Here is a 12,585-nt window from a genome sequence, read left to right on the forward strand (position 1 = left end):
GTGAGTTGAACATATTCGGAGAAAAGAGAAATGGAATGAAAACAGACACCTAAAAGGGAAGGCATCTGAGGGAACAGAGCAAGCATGCTGATGAACTCTGGGTCTTGGGAACACGAGGGACCCGTTGGGGGCTCAGGTAGGCCTCTGGGAGGAGACTGGACAAAGGGAACTGAAATGAAGAAAAGAGAAAATGCAAAACATAGACCCCATCACTGAGCTTGATCTGGAGGAAACATTGAGCCCAGAGGTAGACCAGCCCTATTACATTTCTTGGTTTTTTATAGAGTTCTTTCCAGCTTCCTCTGTTGCCCAGAATCTGACCACTTAATTATTATTTTACCACTTTAATTTTAGCAACAATTAGATTCACAGGAAAAAAAAATGTTTCTTCATAGAGCTTCCCTATGACCCAGCAATCCCACACCTGGGTATTTACCCAAATGACCACAAACCAGGACACACTAAAGCTACCAGCACACCATTTTTGAAGGACTGACCCTCAGCCTGTTTTCCCAGGTGCACACAGACACCAGACAAGCCACCAAAGATAAGTGCAGACTGCCTGACGCCAGCAGGGCATTCTGCATAAGCCTGGCTGTAAATAGTCCATCATGGGCCCAACTGAAAAGCTCCTCACCTCCCTAGACGTAATGGCTTTTTCATTAACCTTTGCCTCCTTGCTCAGACCTCATTAAACCCCATTCCTGAGCCCATCTCCTGTCCACAGGAAGGCTGTGTTCTCCCGTGTCACATCTCAATAAACAATGCTTGCTGATGAAGGTTGAGCCTGGCCTATTGCCTTCCTTTCTCCTCCATTTTCCTAACAATGATCACTGCAGCATTTTTTTTTTTTTACCATAGCTAAGATATGAAATCAACCCAGATGTCCGTCAGTGGATAAATGGACCAATAAAATGTGGTATATATACACAATGGAATTCTATGCTTCCATCAGAAAGGAAATTTGTTAATGGAAAGCCTTGGAAAAAATTATATTAAGTGAAGTATGCCAGGCCCAAAGAAACATAGGCTTCATGGTTTCCCTCACTTGCAACAATTAGAATGTGCCTCTAAATCCACAAGTAAACCCAATGGATAGGAAAAGACAAAAATTATACTTGAATGTGATTAAACAGCACTCTGAACATTCAATCACATAGTAAGACCAATGAAGTATATTCTTAGAAGAGGATCACAAGGGCTCAACAGCTATGTGAATATGATTATATAAAAATATGCTTATTGAAATGAACTTCAAGAAATGGAAACAAGAGGGTTTTTTTAATTGTTCTGTTTGCAGTTCTTTTCCCCACCCCTTTGTTTTAGTCCCTTTTGTCCACCCCCCCCTTTTTATGTACCCTTTGTCTTGTGTCTTATAACACCTGAAGATAGTAGCTAAATCATCACACTACTTCACTCATTAACAATGAAAGCAAAGGATCACAAAGTCCCACAGAAAATTCCCTCAATTCTACCTGAAACTGGAAGTCAGAGGTTGAATGGGAATTTTTGTCCTTCAAGGGGTCATGAACTCAAATGCTTTCAGAATGAAACAGAGGTGTTAAAGGCATATCCCGCCAGGAAGTAGGGTCTGGGCAAACTTAAGGCTAAATCTGCTTGTTCACAAGATAAAGAACCCAAGTTAGCCATAACTGCTGTCACTGAAAGCAACTTAGCACTGGCCCACCTGACTTGACAGAGAGAAATTCCAAGTCCAGATTCCCATATTTTAAAGTCCAAGAACTGATTCCATTAACATTACCACCATCCACAAACACCCACTGCCTGGGCAAAGCAAAGCACCCTGGGAATGCACTCCACGCAGTGCCAAGTCACCACTTCAGTCTGCTTGCTCTGAAGAGATGCCAAGCAGTTGCTTGTGTCTACATTTTTAGAAGCCAACTTCATCCCTCAGAGGGGAAACTTTTTTTCTTTCTTTAAAAGGTCACTGTCTCCTGGGGTCCTTCCTGAGGCTGGTCTTGTCTACCTCATGCTTCCCTAGAGATGACCTAATTCTGATTCAAGCGGAAGGGCAAGTGCTTCGGATGGGGAGGGGGGAGGAGACAGCAACTAAGCCAATCTGGCCCTTACTATCACTGATTAAACAGCAGGTGTGCCTGCTTAGGCTCGCCTAACTAGTGAATCACACCAGACTGAAAGGACTTTGGGACTGTCCCTTTAAAACTCAAGCACGCTCCCAGGCAAACTCCTCCTCCAAGGAGGTTGCTTATTAAATGAGAGCCAGCTGTCTGGGCCGTTCAGCACCCCCAGCAATACCTGCAACCCAGGATTCCTCCCCGGGAGGCTGCAGTCTGTCAGCATGGCTCAAGAGTTTGTGAACAGCAAAATCCATCCTGGGAAGGTGGTTGTGTTTATGAAGCCCAGCTGCCCCTACTGCAGAAAGACCAAAGAGATCCTCCATCAATTGCCCTTCAAACAAGGGCTCCTAGAATTTGTGGATATCACAGCCACCAGCAACATGAGCGAGATTCAAGATTATCTGCAACAGCTTACAGGCGCCAGGACGGTGAGTGTGCTTCGTTTGAACGGGCAAGAAAAGGGCTCCCGGGTTTCTTTTTCTTCCTAGGGCTGTGACTTTATGCCTGCGTCTTTTCTGGGACGCCAGCAGGGCTCTGTCCTCCAAGACATCCTGAGGGCTTTTGTAGGGTGTGGGGGAGGGGTCTATCACTTGAATGGGCAGCTGGATTGCAGCCACCAGAGTTGTCTCAGAACGGAGGAGAAAGCCAAGTGGATGGGTGCTGTCAGGTTCGTAGGCCCAGCAGCTTAGCTGCGAGTCGCCAAGCACCCAAGCGCTGTATCAGGAGGCTTTGTTTAAGCACTGCCACTGACTGACAGTTTGTAGCTGGCAGGGCACGAGGAGGATTGGAGAGGTCTGGCAGGAGCTGCATATTTCCTTTAAATCCAGTATGGAATCATGCACTCGCTTTGGTCTAGTTCTGGAGGCCAAATGGATTTTGCTTGCGGGCTTTCTTTATCAATAACCTTTATCTGTTGCTCATTCTTCCTTATGGGACTCCTCCCACTTGGAAAAGCCAACACTCCCATTATTTGCCCTTTATTCTACATTAATTATAGGATGTTTTTAAGGCCTGCCAGAATTTTTTGGCCCAGCTTTCACAATGAATTGCTGGATATATCTTAGACAGGTTACCCCCTCTGGGATCCTCAAAGACCCCAGCCACAAGACTAGAATGGCTGACCTTCAAGTAAGTCATTCTTTCTACAATTTACTGTGGAACCCTCTGAAAAGTGCTCACTTCTGCCTGGGAGAGGTTCACTCTCCCATCCCCCACACTTCCTCTTTTCTCAACATCCTGGGCTTCTGTGGGAAGCCCCCGCCGGCGGGCAGTTTCTGAACCTGGAAGGATGAGATGTTGCACCAGCTTTGATGAAAGTCCCTTTCAGAAGGCACAGACCAGGACTCAGCGTTGGCAGAACCACGTATTTCAGCTTTAGCTTGACTTTCAGAATTTCTGTGTTTGGGGTGTAAAGAATTAGAAATTGTCTCTCCTCTTCTGTCCAATCAGAAGTCAGCACATAGTACTTAAAAAGGCTGTGAGCTGAGGTCCTGGAGCAAAGGCACTACAGGAAAATTGCTTTGTGGACTTCCTATATAGTTCTGGGGCCTGAGAAGGAAAAGGTACTACAACCACCACTATGAGCCCCTGCTCTGCCTCCCACCAGGGATCCCTCCCAGCCACAGTTTTCTGGCCAATAGAATCACCTGTGGAGCTTTTGAAAGAATCCATGTCTACTTCATTCTCCAGTACAATTTCCTCACGGTGTCAGAGATGGGAGCCAGGACAGATTTTGGAAGATCCTGAGGGCTTCCAGTTTGCCACAAAGTTTAGTTGTGGAGATGGGAGGGAAGGGATGATAGGGGAAAAACAAAGGAGGAGGCAACAATGCTTGTTAAGAAATATACTCATTACCTTGCTCATGTAATTGTAACCCCTCTGTACAGTATTTTCACAATAAAAAACTTATTTAAAAATGGCTTAGACTGACAGCATCTGTTTTCTAGTAGATAAAGCACTTTGTGAATTTATTTAACATTGTTTTAAGTTTATTTATAGAGCAACAATATTTTTATCATTACCTTTGAAGTTTACTTTAAATTAAATTAAAATTCTTTCTCAAATTCTACTGCCCAAATGCATTCCTTTAAGTGGAAGAACAAATCCTTCAGCATTGTTTGCTTCCTGATCCTCCATGGTGAATTGTTTGAAGGAGATAAAGAACAAGAGGGTTGTTGCTGTAATGATCTGTAGATCACTACAGATTTGTGTACACACTTGGAATTCAGATGAACTTACTCCTTCAATCAGGCCATTAACTTAAGAAGCCACAGCTTCTAGATCAGTGCCTTCGTTTATTCTGTGTTGCTCTTCCTTTCTCCAAGGGAACTGAGGTTCTATCCTATATCATTTCTTTTATCCCTGAAGAAGTCTTTTGAAGCAAGTCTATTAGAACACATTCCCTCCAGTTTTGTCTGGAAAAGTTTATTTTTCTTTCACCTATACTGTACCTATACTGTAGCAAGCACTTTTCTACACAACATTTATGTTTCAAGCTGATAGTCTTATGATCAAAACAATAAATGCAATAAACAATATGCTGGGAGGTGGCAAGTAACATATATCATGAGGAAAATTAAGTAGAGAGCCAGAGTACTGGTGGCTCATGCCTGTAATACTAGCTCCTCAGGAGGCAGAGATCTGAGGATCTTGGTTTGAAGCCAGCTGAGGTAAGAAATGAAAAAGTCTGTGAGTCTTATCTCCAATTAATCTTCAGAAAACCAGAAGTGGTGGGATGGCTCAAAGCGGTAGAGCACTAGCCTGGAGCAAAAAAGCTCAGGTTGAGTTTAAACCCTGTGACCAACAGAAAAAGAAAAAGAAATTAAGTAAGAAATAGGATATGGGGAGTACACAGTAAGATATATCCCTCAAGGCCTCACTGATAAGGAAATATTTGAGTAGGCCTCTATAGGAAGCAAAGGAAAAAACAACACATACATTTAGAGGTAAAATATGCCTGGCAGTGGGAACAGCAAGTACAGAGGTCCTGTGCTAGGAATGTGCTAGGGTTAGTTTAGAAGATGTGGGAAGAGATTATATGAGGGCCAGGGTGGGGTTGGAACTGGGAGCCATTCGGAGGCTGTAGCAGTAATTCAGGGGACAAGGGAGGTGGCTGAGGGAGAGTGTTGGTATGTAACTTGGAGCAGCTGTGTATGACTAACCTAAAGCACAGAGGCTGTTGCCTTGCTGGGGCTGAGAAAATGCACCCCAGGAGAATCCAGGCTCAGAATAGCAGAACTGGATCTTTTAGTGACTGCTCTTTCCCTTCCTGGGCTGTAGCAAACAGGGGCTCTATAGAGATTATGATGGCAGAGAGGTTTTCCTCTTCCTGCCTGAATCTCCACCAGTACTTCAGTGTTTCCTGTTTCATTGCCACAGAACCCAGACTTGTGTGCCATGCAGTAGTTTGGCCCCTTCTGAGTGTGGTAGGGATGTAAGGCTGCTTTGCTGGGGCGCAGGTTAGAGGGTGAGTGGGACAGCGAAGTGGCTTTTCTGCTCTAAGATGAACCAGCTCCTTTGTCAGATGGTGTGCACAAATCTGCACTTTGGGGACCGCCTGATGGCATTTCTGTGTCTGCCTCAGGCTGGCAGGAGCTGTAGGGCTGTGGGAAGAATAAATGGCCCAGGAGTCTAAAATGCAATCAACAGCAGCTTAGCAGCAGCACCTGGAATTGGTTAGATGTACAAACTCCTTAGGCCTCAACCCAGACCTCCTGACTCAGAACCAAAGGGGAGAGCACAGCAGACATCTGTGTTCGATAAACCCTTTCACAATTCTGGAGTGTACTCCAGTGGGGAACCTACACCCAGGAGGGGACTCTTTTGACTCTGTGCTTCCAGTCAGACACAGTAGCTCAAACCCTGAGGTCAAAACCTTGGTGGAGGTATGACAGGCTTCAAACTAGCAAACATTGTTTGGGTCTTTCTGGAAATAGAGACATTGAAAAATGAATGACATGGCTTCATTATTTAAGGCTCATTTAATTCATCCATATTCAACAGCAGGACTGTGCGGTAGAATCAACTGATTGCAGAAGGAAAGGGTAATGGGGGGTGATTGTGATGTATGTTTGGAAATAAAATAATGGAATCATTAAAACTGAAAAAAGGAATAAGAAAAGGCAATCAAGCATGTATAGAAATATTGTGATGAAACCCCTTTGTACAATTAATATAGAGTAACCTTGAATTACGTATTTTATTGGGTTTCTCTACTGCTTTCTATTACAACTGACCACAGTCAAGTATTTCTGGGAAATAGAAGCTGAAAGGCCTCCAAACTGTGAGTTGCAGGGAGGGGACTGTTATTTTTTTGTTGTTTTTTGGTGCCAGTCCTGGAGCTTAAACTGAAGGCCTGGCTGCTGTCCCTGATCTTTTGTGCTCAAAGCCAGCATTCTACCACTTGAGCCACAGCTCCACTTCTAGCTTTTTGCTGTTTCATTGAACTTTCCTACCCAGGTTGGTTTTGAACCACAATCCTTAGATTCCAGTCTCCTAAAGTAGCTTGAATTATAGGTGTGAGGCACTAACACCTGCCTATGTTTTTATTTTTTTGCCTTTTTTCTTAAGCAGTGACTTGGATTTAGAAGAAATCCTAGGCTTCCTGTCTCTTCTTGCAGCTTTTCTCTTCTTAGCTGATGAAAATAGTGTCATACTGCTGGTACTTTCATGCATAAAGGCTCCACTCAGCTCAGCTGCATGGAGACAGCAGCATCTTCCAGGATTTGGTGGGCCATTACCAGGCATTCTCACCAGAAAAGAGTTCTGTCAGCTGCCTCTCTCATAAGAAAGAACAATGAGTGAGTGGTCCAGGATCTTTTTTTTGTAACCTTTATTTTTAAAGCCCACTTCTACCCAGGTCCCCTTCTTTATACAATACTACAGAATGTAACCATAGTAATTCAGTCCATTTTCTCATCTTGCTCAAGAAAGATGCCTTTCTAAAGAGAATCAAGCACTTGGAAACATTCTCACTGTTTTCTGCCGTTCCCCTTTCTGGTTCCTCAGGTAGTTTCTAATGTTTTGGGAGAGGGCCTGCTGCCTACCTATGGCTCAGGTGATCTACCTGCACTTCTCATTTCCTGTGAACACCCTAGGGAACTGCCTGGGCCACAGTGGAGCAGCACACTCCTCCCCTCTGGGATTCTGGAATGTATGCTTGGACCTAGCAGTAGGTAGGTTGCACATGACTGGAGAGGCATCCTTTCGGCAAGCATAATGCCTGTGGCAGTCTGGCTTGCCTTGGTTCACCCACCCTTGCAGATGTGAAGCCAAAGCAGGTAAAATATCCTTGTCCTAGAGCTAGAACACTTAAACAACCTACAATGGGTCAGGGATGAAACAAGGAGACTCATATACCACTGCACACTACAGAGAAGCAAATTCACCTCTATTTCAATAACAGTGAAAAGTGACTATATTTAATAAATCACAGACCTAAAGATCAGAATAAGACCAAATGCAAATGTCTCCCTGGCTGTGGTTAGAAACGAATGCCTCCTTGGGTGCTGTGGCTCTGTTTTAAGGTCTCAGGTGTGGTTCCAGTTGCAGAGAAAAACCAGAATGCAATCAGGGTACTACTCTGACTGTAGCCAATCAAAATTCTCTCCTGAAACATGTTTCTATATAGTAAAAATTTTAAATTCTTTTGCAAGTTGGACAGTCATATGCCAAGCATACTCAATTCCTAAAATATTCTGGCTTCAAACATTGAAGAAAAGGTTATCAAGCAATTTAGAATCCTGGGAAGAATTTGAAAGAAGGATTAAAATATCACTCATTCTAATCTGATCATTAAATTCCTTATCTCTTCTGGATTCCATTGCTTTTGCAGGTTCCTCGGGTCTTTTTTGGTAAAGATTGTATCGGTGGATGCAGCGATCTAGAAACTATGCAACAGAATGGGGAACTTTTCTCCAGGCTGAAGGATATGGGAGCGCTGCAGTAATTACAGGTGACATGCTGGGCCAGGAACACTGGGAAATAAAACACTGGGGTCTGCTGCCAGGTTTGATTATACTGTGGGAAGGAACTGTGGCATCACTTGTTCATGAATTTTATATTTGCCAAAGGATGAATTGTGTCAATGGGAGAAGTCCTTTTTATCAACATTCATTTAACAAATATTTATGGTGCTAGACATTATATATAGTTAACACAGAAGGATAATGTGAAACATATATTCTGGAGAGGCAGACAGATCATAAGCAAGTACGTAAATAATTCCTGAGAATATATTGAACTAGCATGGTGAAGGAGGAGTAAAGGAGCTAGTTTGGTAAAGGAGAGACTTGCCCAGAAGATCATGCTTGACAAGGGGGAGAAAGCCAGAAAAAGATGTGGCAAGTAATGAATGCTCAAAGGGATGGGGAGAAGAAAGGCAGACTAAGAAAAAGCACTAAAAAAAAAGAAATAAGAAATGTAGGCAGGGCCACAGTACACAGAGGCCATAGTAAGCTACTTGGATTTATTCTAAGTTTAATTTGAGATCAAGGTAACTTTTGTTTCTCCTGGGTTCACATGCAAATCAACTCAATCTGATTGGCTTATGCAATGCTCAAATAAAGTTTTCTAAAATCAGTAACCCAAAATCTTTGACTTGGTGGAAAACCATGGGGTGATGAGCTGTTTAGAAAGAAATCAGGATGCTTTGGGGGGCTGATAAAGGAATAAAAATTTAAGTATAGCTGAGCACCAGTGATTCATACCTGTAATCTAAGCTCAGGAGAATGAGATCTGAGGATCATGGTTTGAATCCAGATGGAGCAAGAAAGTCTATGAGTCTCTTACCTCCAACACTACCCAAGAAGCCAGAAGTGATTCAAGTGGTAAAGCTAACTTTGAGCAAAAATGTTCAGACACTGTCCTGGTCCTGAGTTTAAGCCCCAGGACTGGTGAAAGAAAGTCAGAAAGAGAAAAGAGAAGAGAGAGAGAGAGAGAGAGAGAGAGAGAGAGAGAGAGAGAGAGAGAGAGAGAGAGAGAGAGAGGGAGAGAGGGAGAGAGGGAGAGAGGGAGAGAGGGAGAGAGGGAGAGAGGGAGAGAGGGAGAGAGGAGGGAGAGGGAGAGAGGAAGGAAGGAAGGAAGGAAGGAAGGAAGGAAGGAAGGAAGGAAGGAAGGAAGGAAGGAAGGAAGGAAGGAAGGGAGGGAGGGAGGGAGGGAGGGAGGGAGGGAGGGAGGGAGGGAGGGGAAGAAATGGAAGGAGGAGAAGAGAGAGGAGGGGAGAGAGGAGAGTAGAAGAGAGGAGAAAAGGAGAAAAAGGAAATGGAAGGAAGGGAAGGGAGGAAAGAAAGAGAAAGATGTCAGGGTTCTGGTGGCTATAATCCTAGCTACTTGGGAGGTTGTGAACAGGAAGATTTCTATTCAAGGCTATCCCAGGCAGAAAAGTGCCTGAGACCCCTTCCTAACCTGTGGTTGGGTGCTTCTATCATCCCAAGCTATTTGAAGGGCTGAGATTGGGAGGCTCATGGTCCCAAACCAGCCTGGGAAATAAAGTTCAAGAGACACCATCTCTGCTAAGAGAAGGTAGACGTGGTGGTAAGTGCACGCGATTTCAGCAATGACTGGTAGTCTAAAGTAGGTAGGTCTCAGGCTGGCACCTGTGAGAGAAGTGAAGCTCTATCCTAAAAATAACCAGTGACAAACGGTGGTGTGTGTGGCTTTTTGGTCTTGGGCCAGCCCAGTAAGCCTGCGGTTTGCTAAATTCAAATGGAAGTACTAAGGGGAAGACTGGGGAAAAAACAGAAGTATCATTTTCCCAACTGTACTTTATTATTTTGGTGTGGGCTTGGGTACCTCCAGAGACTGGAAGTTTGATTGCATTATCTTTCCTCAGCATTCTCTGTTGTCTGTATGTCACTGACAATCCCAACCCAAGGCTATCTATAACAAAGGATGTTTAAATGGCAAGAGTAAATGTTCTGGGGATGACAGCAGACATGGAGAAAGCTTACCCTATTAAAAAGACCCATTCTTTGTTTCTTTCCTAGCAGAGCAGACTTCTTGCTGGAATCCCCCTGGAGAGCTGGACTACATCACAAAGGATGACAGCATTTCCTGGTGGATGGGAATTGAAGCAAAACCAACTTCGTTTTCCTTTTTTTTCTCAGTGTTAAAAATTGGACCAACTTCCTCCTACCCACAAACAAAGAAGTTTGACAGATTAGTTGGTTTTCTTCCATATTGGCCCCTTGGGTTCCAAAAGACCATGTCAAGTTCTGGTTTAGAATTTGTCCTCTGATCCGAAAAGTGCTCTTTCTGCCACATGTTTCTTCTTAACCTTGTCTATGTGCCAGCATGCCTCTACCCCCAATCATGTTTATCCAGAAACCCATCCCCCTACCTCCCCCCACACCAAGAATGAATTTATGGTTGATTTTCTCCTACTGGCCATCAGCTGAAATTATTTTGCTAAACTTGACTCCATGCAGTTTATATTATGAAATTGATGGAATTATTTATTTTTCTCAAGGTATACACATGCATCTTCCTCATCTCACCTTGAGAATTACTTCTCTGAGCTAATGTTCTCAATCTTACCATCTCTAGCTATCATTTGAGATAGCAGTTGAGGAACCAGTTTGAGAAACTGTAGAAGTAAAGCGTGATTGGTCCTCCACCACTGGAGATATGTGGACAAACATGATAGAGCAAATGCGTAGCAATATTGTGGATAGATGATGGCTGTATAAATAATTCTGAAAAATGGTATGAATTTATTTGGAATACCAGAAAAATTAAAATATGAAATGTAAGGTTATCAAAATACCCTTGTAGGACTTTCCCCAGAAGTATATCTGGAAAAGGAAGCAAATTTGAGAAATACTGTCAGAATTCCCCAAATTCCCTTTGAAATCTAATCTCTTACTGTGAATTTGTCCTAGAATTGAAAGTTAATTTCCTTCTGTACTCTCTAGTGAGTACAGTTAATATCTTTCTAATAAAAAAGTACCTATTGTGGGTGTTGTCTGTTCTGTGTTCTCAATACTATAAGGAATAGTATTAGTGTGAAATTTAAAGCCTTATTCCTCTTTGTCTCTGCTATTTATTATCATTATTATAATATCACAATTCTGATTATTATCATTATTATGATAATGAGTGGGTGGCTCATGCTTGTAATCCTAGCTATTCAGCAGGCTGAGATCTGAGCATCATGGTTCAAAGCCAACCCAGGAAGGAAAGTCTGTGAGACTCTTACCTCTAATTAATCACCAGAAAACTGAAGTGGCACTGTGGCTCAAAATGGTAGACCAAAATGAGAACAAGGACAGAGCCCAGACCCTGAGTTCAAGTCCATGACTGACTTCTTTCTGCCCTTGTCCCCCCACAGAAGTGCTGCTGCTATCACTCTAAATATACATGATGGAGATGATTGTTTAATTTCCTATTGCAATGACTATCATGTCAACACTAGCATGCTGAAGAAAGTTTGGTATTTGATCATTGTTTTCACTGTAAATTCCTTTTTTCCATTGCCCACCTAATACTCTTGTACTTTTGACTAGCCAGTATTGCTATGGATAAGTGTACAGGTTACATATTGAACAACACAATGAATATCATCCTCTGGAAGTTAGGCACAACTCTAGATCCACTCAGGACCATACCTGCACTTTCTCCCATATTTCTGGGTCCTTGCTCCTTGTGTTTCCTCATCCTGAGGTATCCTTTCTCCTTTGGTCTATTTTCATAGTCCTGGAGCAGGTGGTTTTCTATACACCTCCCTTCTGTCCCTGTCTTTTTTGAGTAAAAATATTGTTTCCTTTCTGTAATTCAGAAGCACCTCAGCACTCCACAGCTGTAAACAGGCTATAATATAGTTGTTCCATAGCTATTTAACTAGAGTTGCTCATCTGTATTGGTCTCTTGACAGATTAAGAAATACCCACAGACAAGAAATTTGACTTAGCTGTCTTTGTATCTCAATTTCTAGCATGGAGTTTTTGTTTTGTTTTGTTTGTTTTTAAATCAGGCAATATGCCAGGGTGCCAGTGGCTCACGCCTATATATAATCCTAGCTACTTGGGAGGCTAAGATCTGAGGATCTCAGTTCAAAGTCATCCCAGGCAGGAAAGCCTGGGAGATTTATTTCCAATAAATGCTGTGGCTCAAGTGGTAGAGTGCTAGCCTTTAGCACAAAGAAACTCAGGGAATTCAAGCCCTAGAGCATTCAAAAAAAAATCAGGTAATATATATATATGTAGTTTTAAGAGCTAGATAGTATTTAATTGTTCTAGTGCAATCCTGATCAACTCTAGTTTTGGTCAAACATATCAGTTTCATGGCTTATAAATCTTATAAAATATTGTAAAACATACAGAAGTAAAGTGTACAGGTCTATTTAGCATCCATGTATCTACCTCCTTGGTAAGTACCTATGTCTTTTTTCAATAAGACTCCCTGAAACACCCTAAACAACATGTTTTACTCTTTGGTTGTTTTGGGATTGTTTTTGAGACAGGGTCTTTCTGTGTAGTCTAGGCTGTCC

The 12,585-nt window shown here is 42.8% G+C and overlaps 1 protein-coding gene across 2 annotated transcripts; it reads left to right on the forward strand.

Moving 5' to 3' along the window:
- Positions 1–2,225: 2,225 nt before the first annotated feature.
- On the forward strand, positions 2,226–11,052 carry Glrx (glutaredoxin). Of its 2 annotated transcripts, none has more exons than XM_070031043.1 (3): positions 2,226–2,527; positions 7,933–8,052; positions 10,085–11,052. In XM_070031043.1, exons 1-2 carry the CDS (start codon positions 2,321–2,323, stop codon positions 8,044–8,046), a joined length of 321 nt encoding a protein of 106 aa, XP_069887144.1. In that variant the 5' UTR covers positions 2,226–2,320; the 3' UTR covers positions 8,047–8,052; positions 10,085–11,052. The 2 variants fall into 2 exon arrangements, with proteins under 2 accessions (XP_069887144.1, XP_069887143.1); XM_070031042.1 differs by having other exon boundaries at positions 2,230–2,527; positions 10,088–11,052.
- The last annotated feature ends 1,533 nt before the right edge of the window (positions 11,053–12,585 follow it).

The sequence above is a fragment of the Dipodomys merriami genome, unplaced genomic scaffold (assembly GCF_024711535.1).
Source record: "Dipodomys merriami isolate MVZ:Mamm:240054 unplaced genomic scaffold, mDipMer1.0.p SCAF_20, whole genome shotgun sequence".
Lineage (NCBI taxonomy): Eukaryota > Metazoa > Chordata > Mammalia > Rodentia > Heteromyidae > Dipodomys > Dipodomys merriami.

Bases quoted from the DNA above. Each gene is read 5' to 3' on its own strand.
- Glrx (XM_070031043.1), top strand. From the start codon at position 2,321: ATGGCTCAAGAGTTTGTGAACAGCAAAATCCATCCTGGGAAGGTGGTT. The intron at 2,528-7,932 runs GTGAGTGTGCTT...TTGCTTTTGCAG, and splicing joins AGCTTACAGGCGCCAGGACG to GTTCCTCGGGTCTTTTTTGG.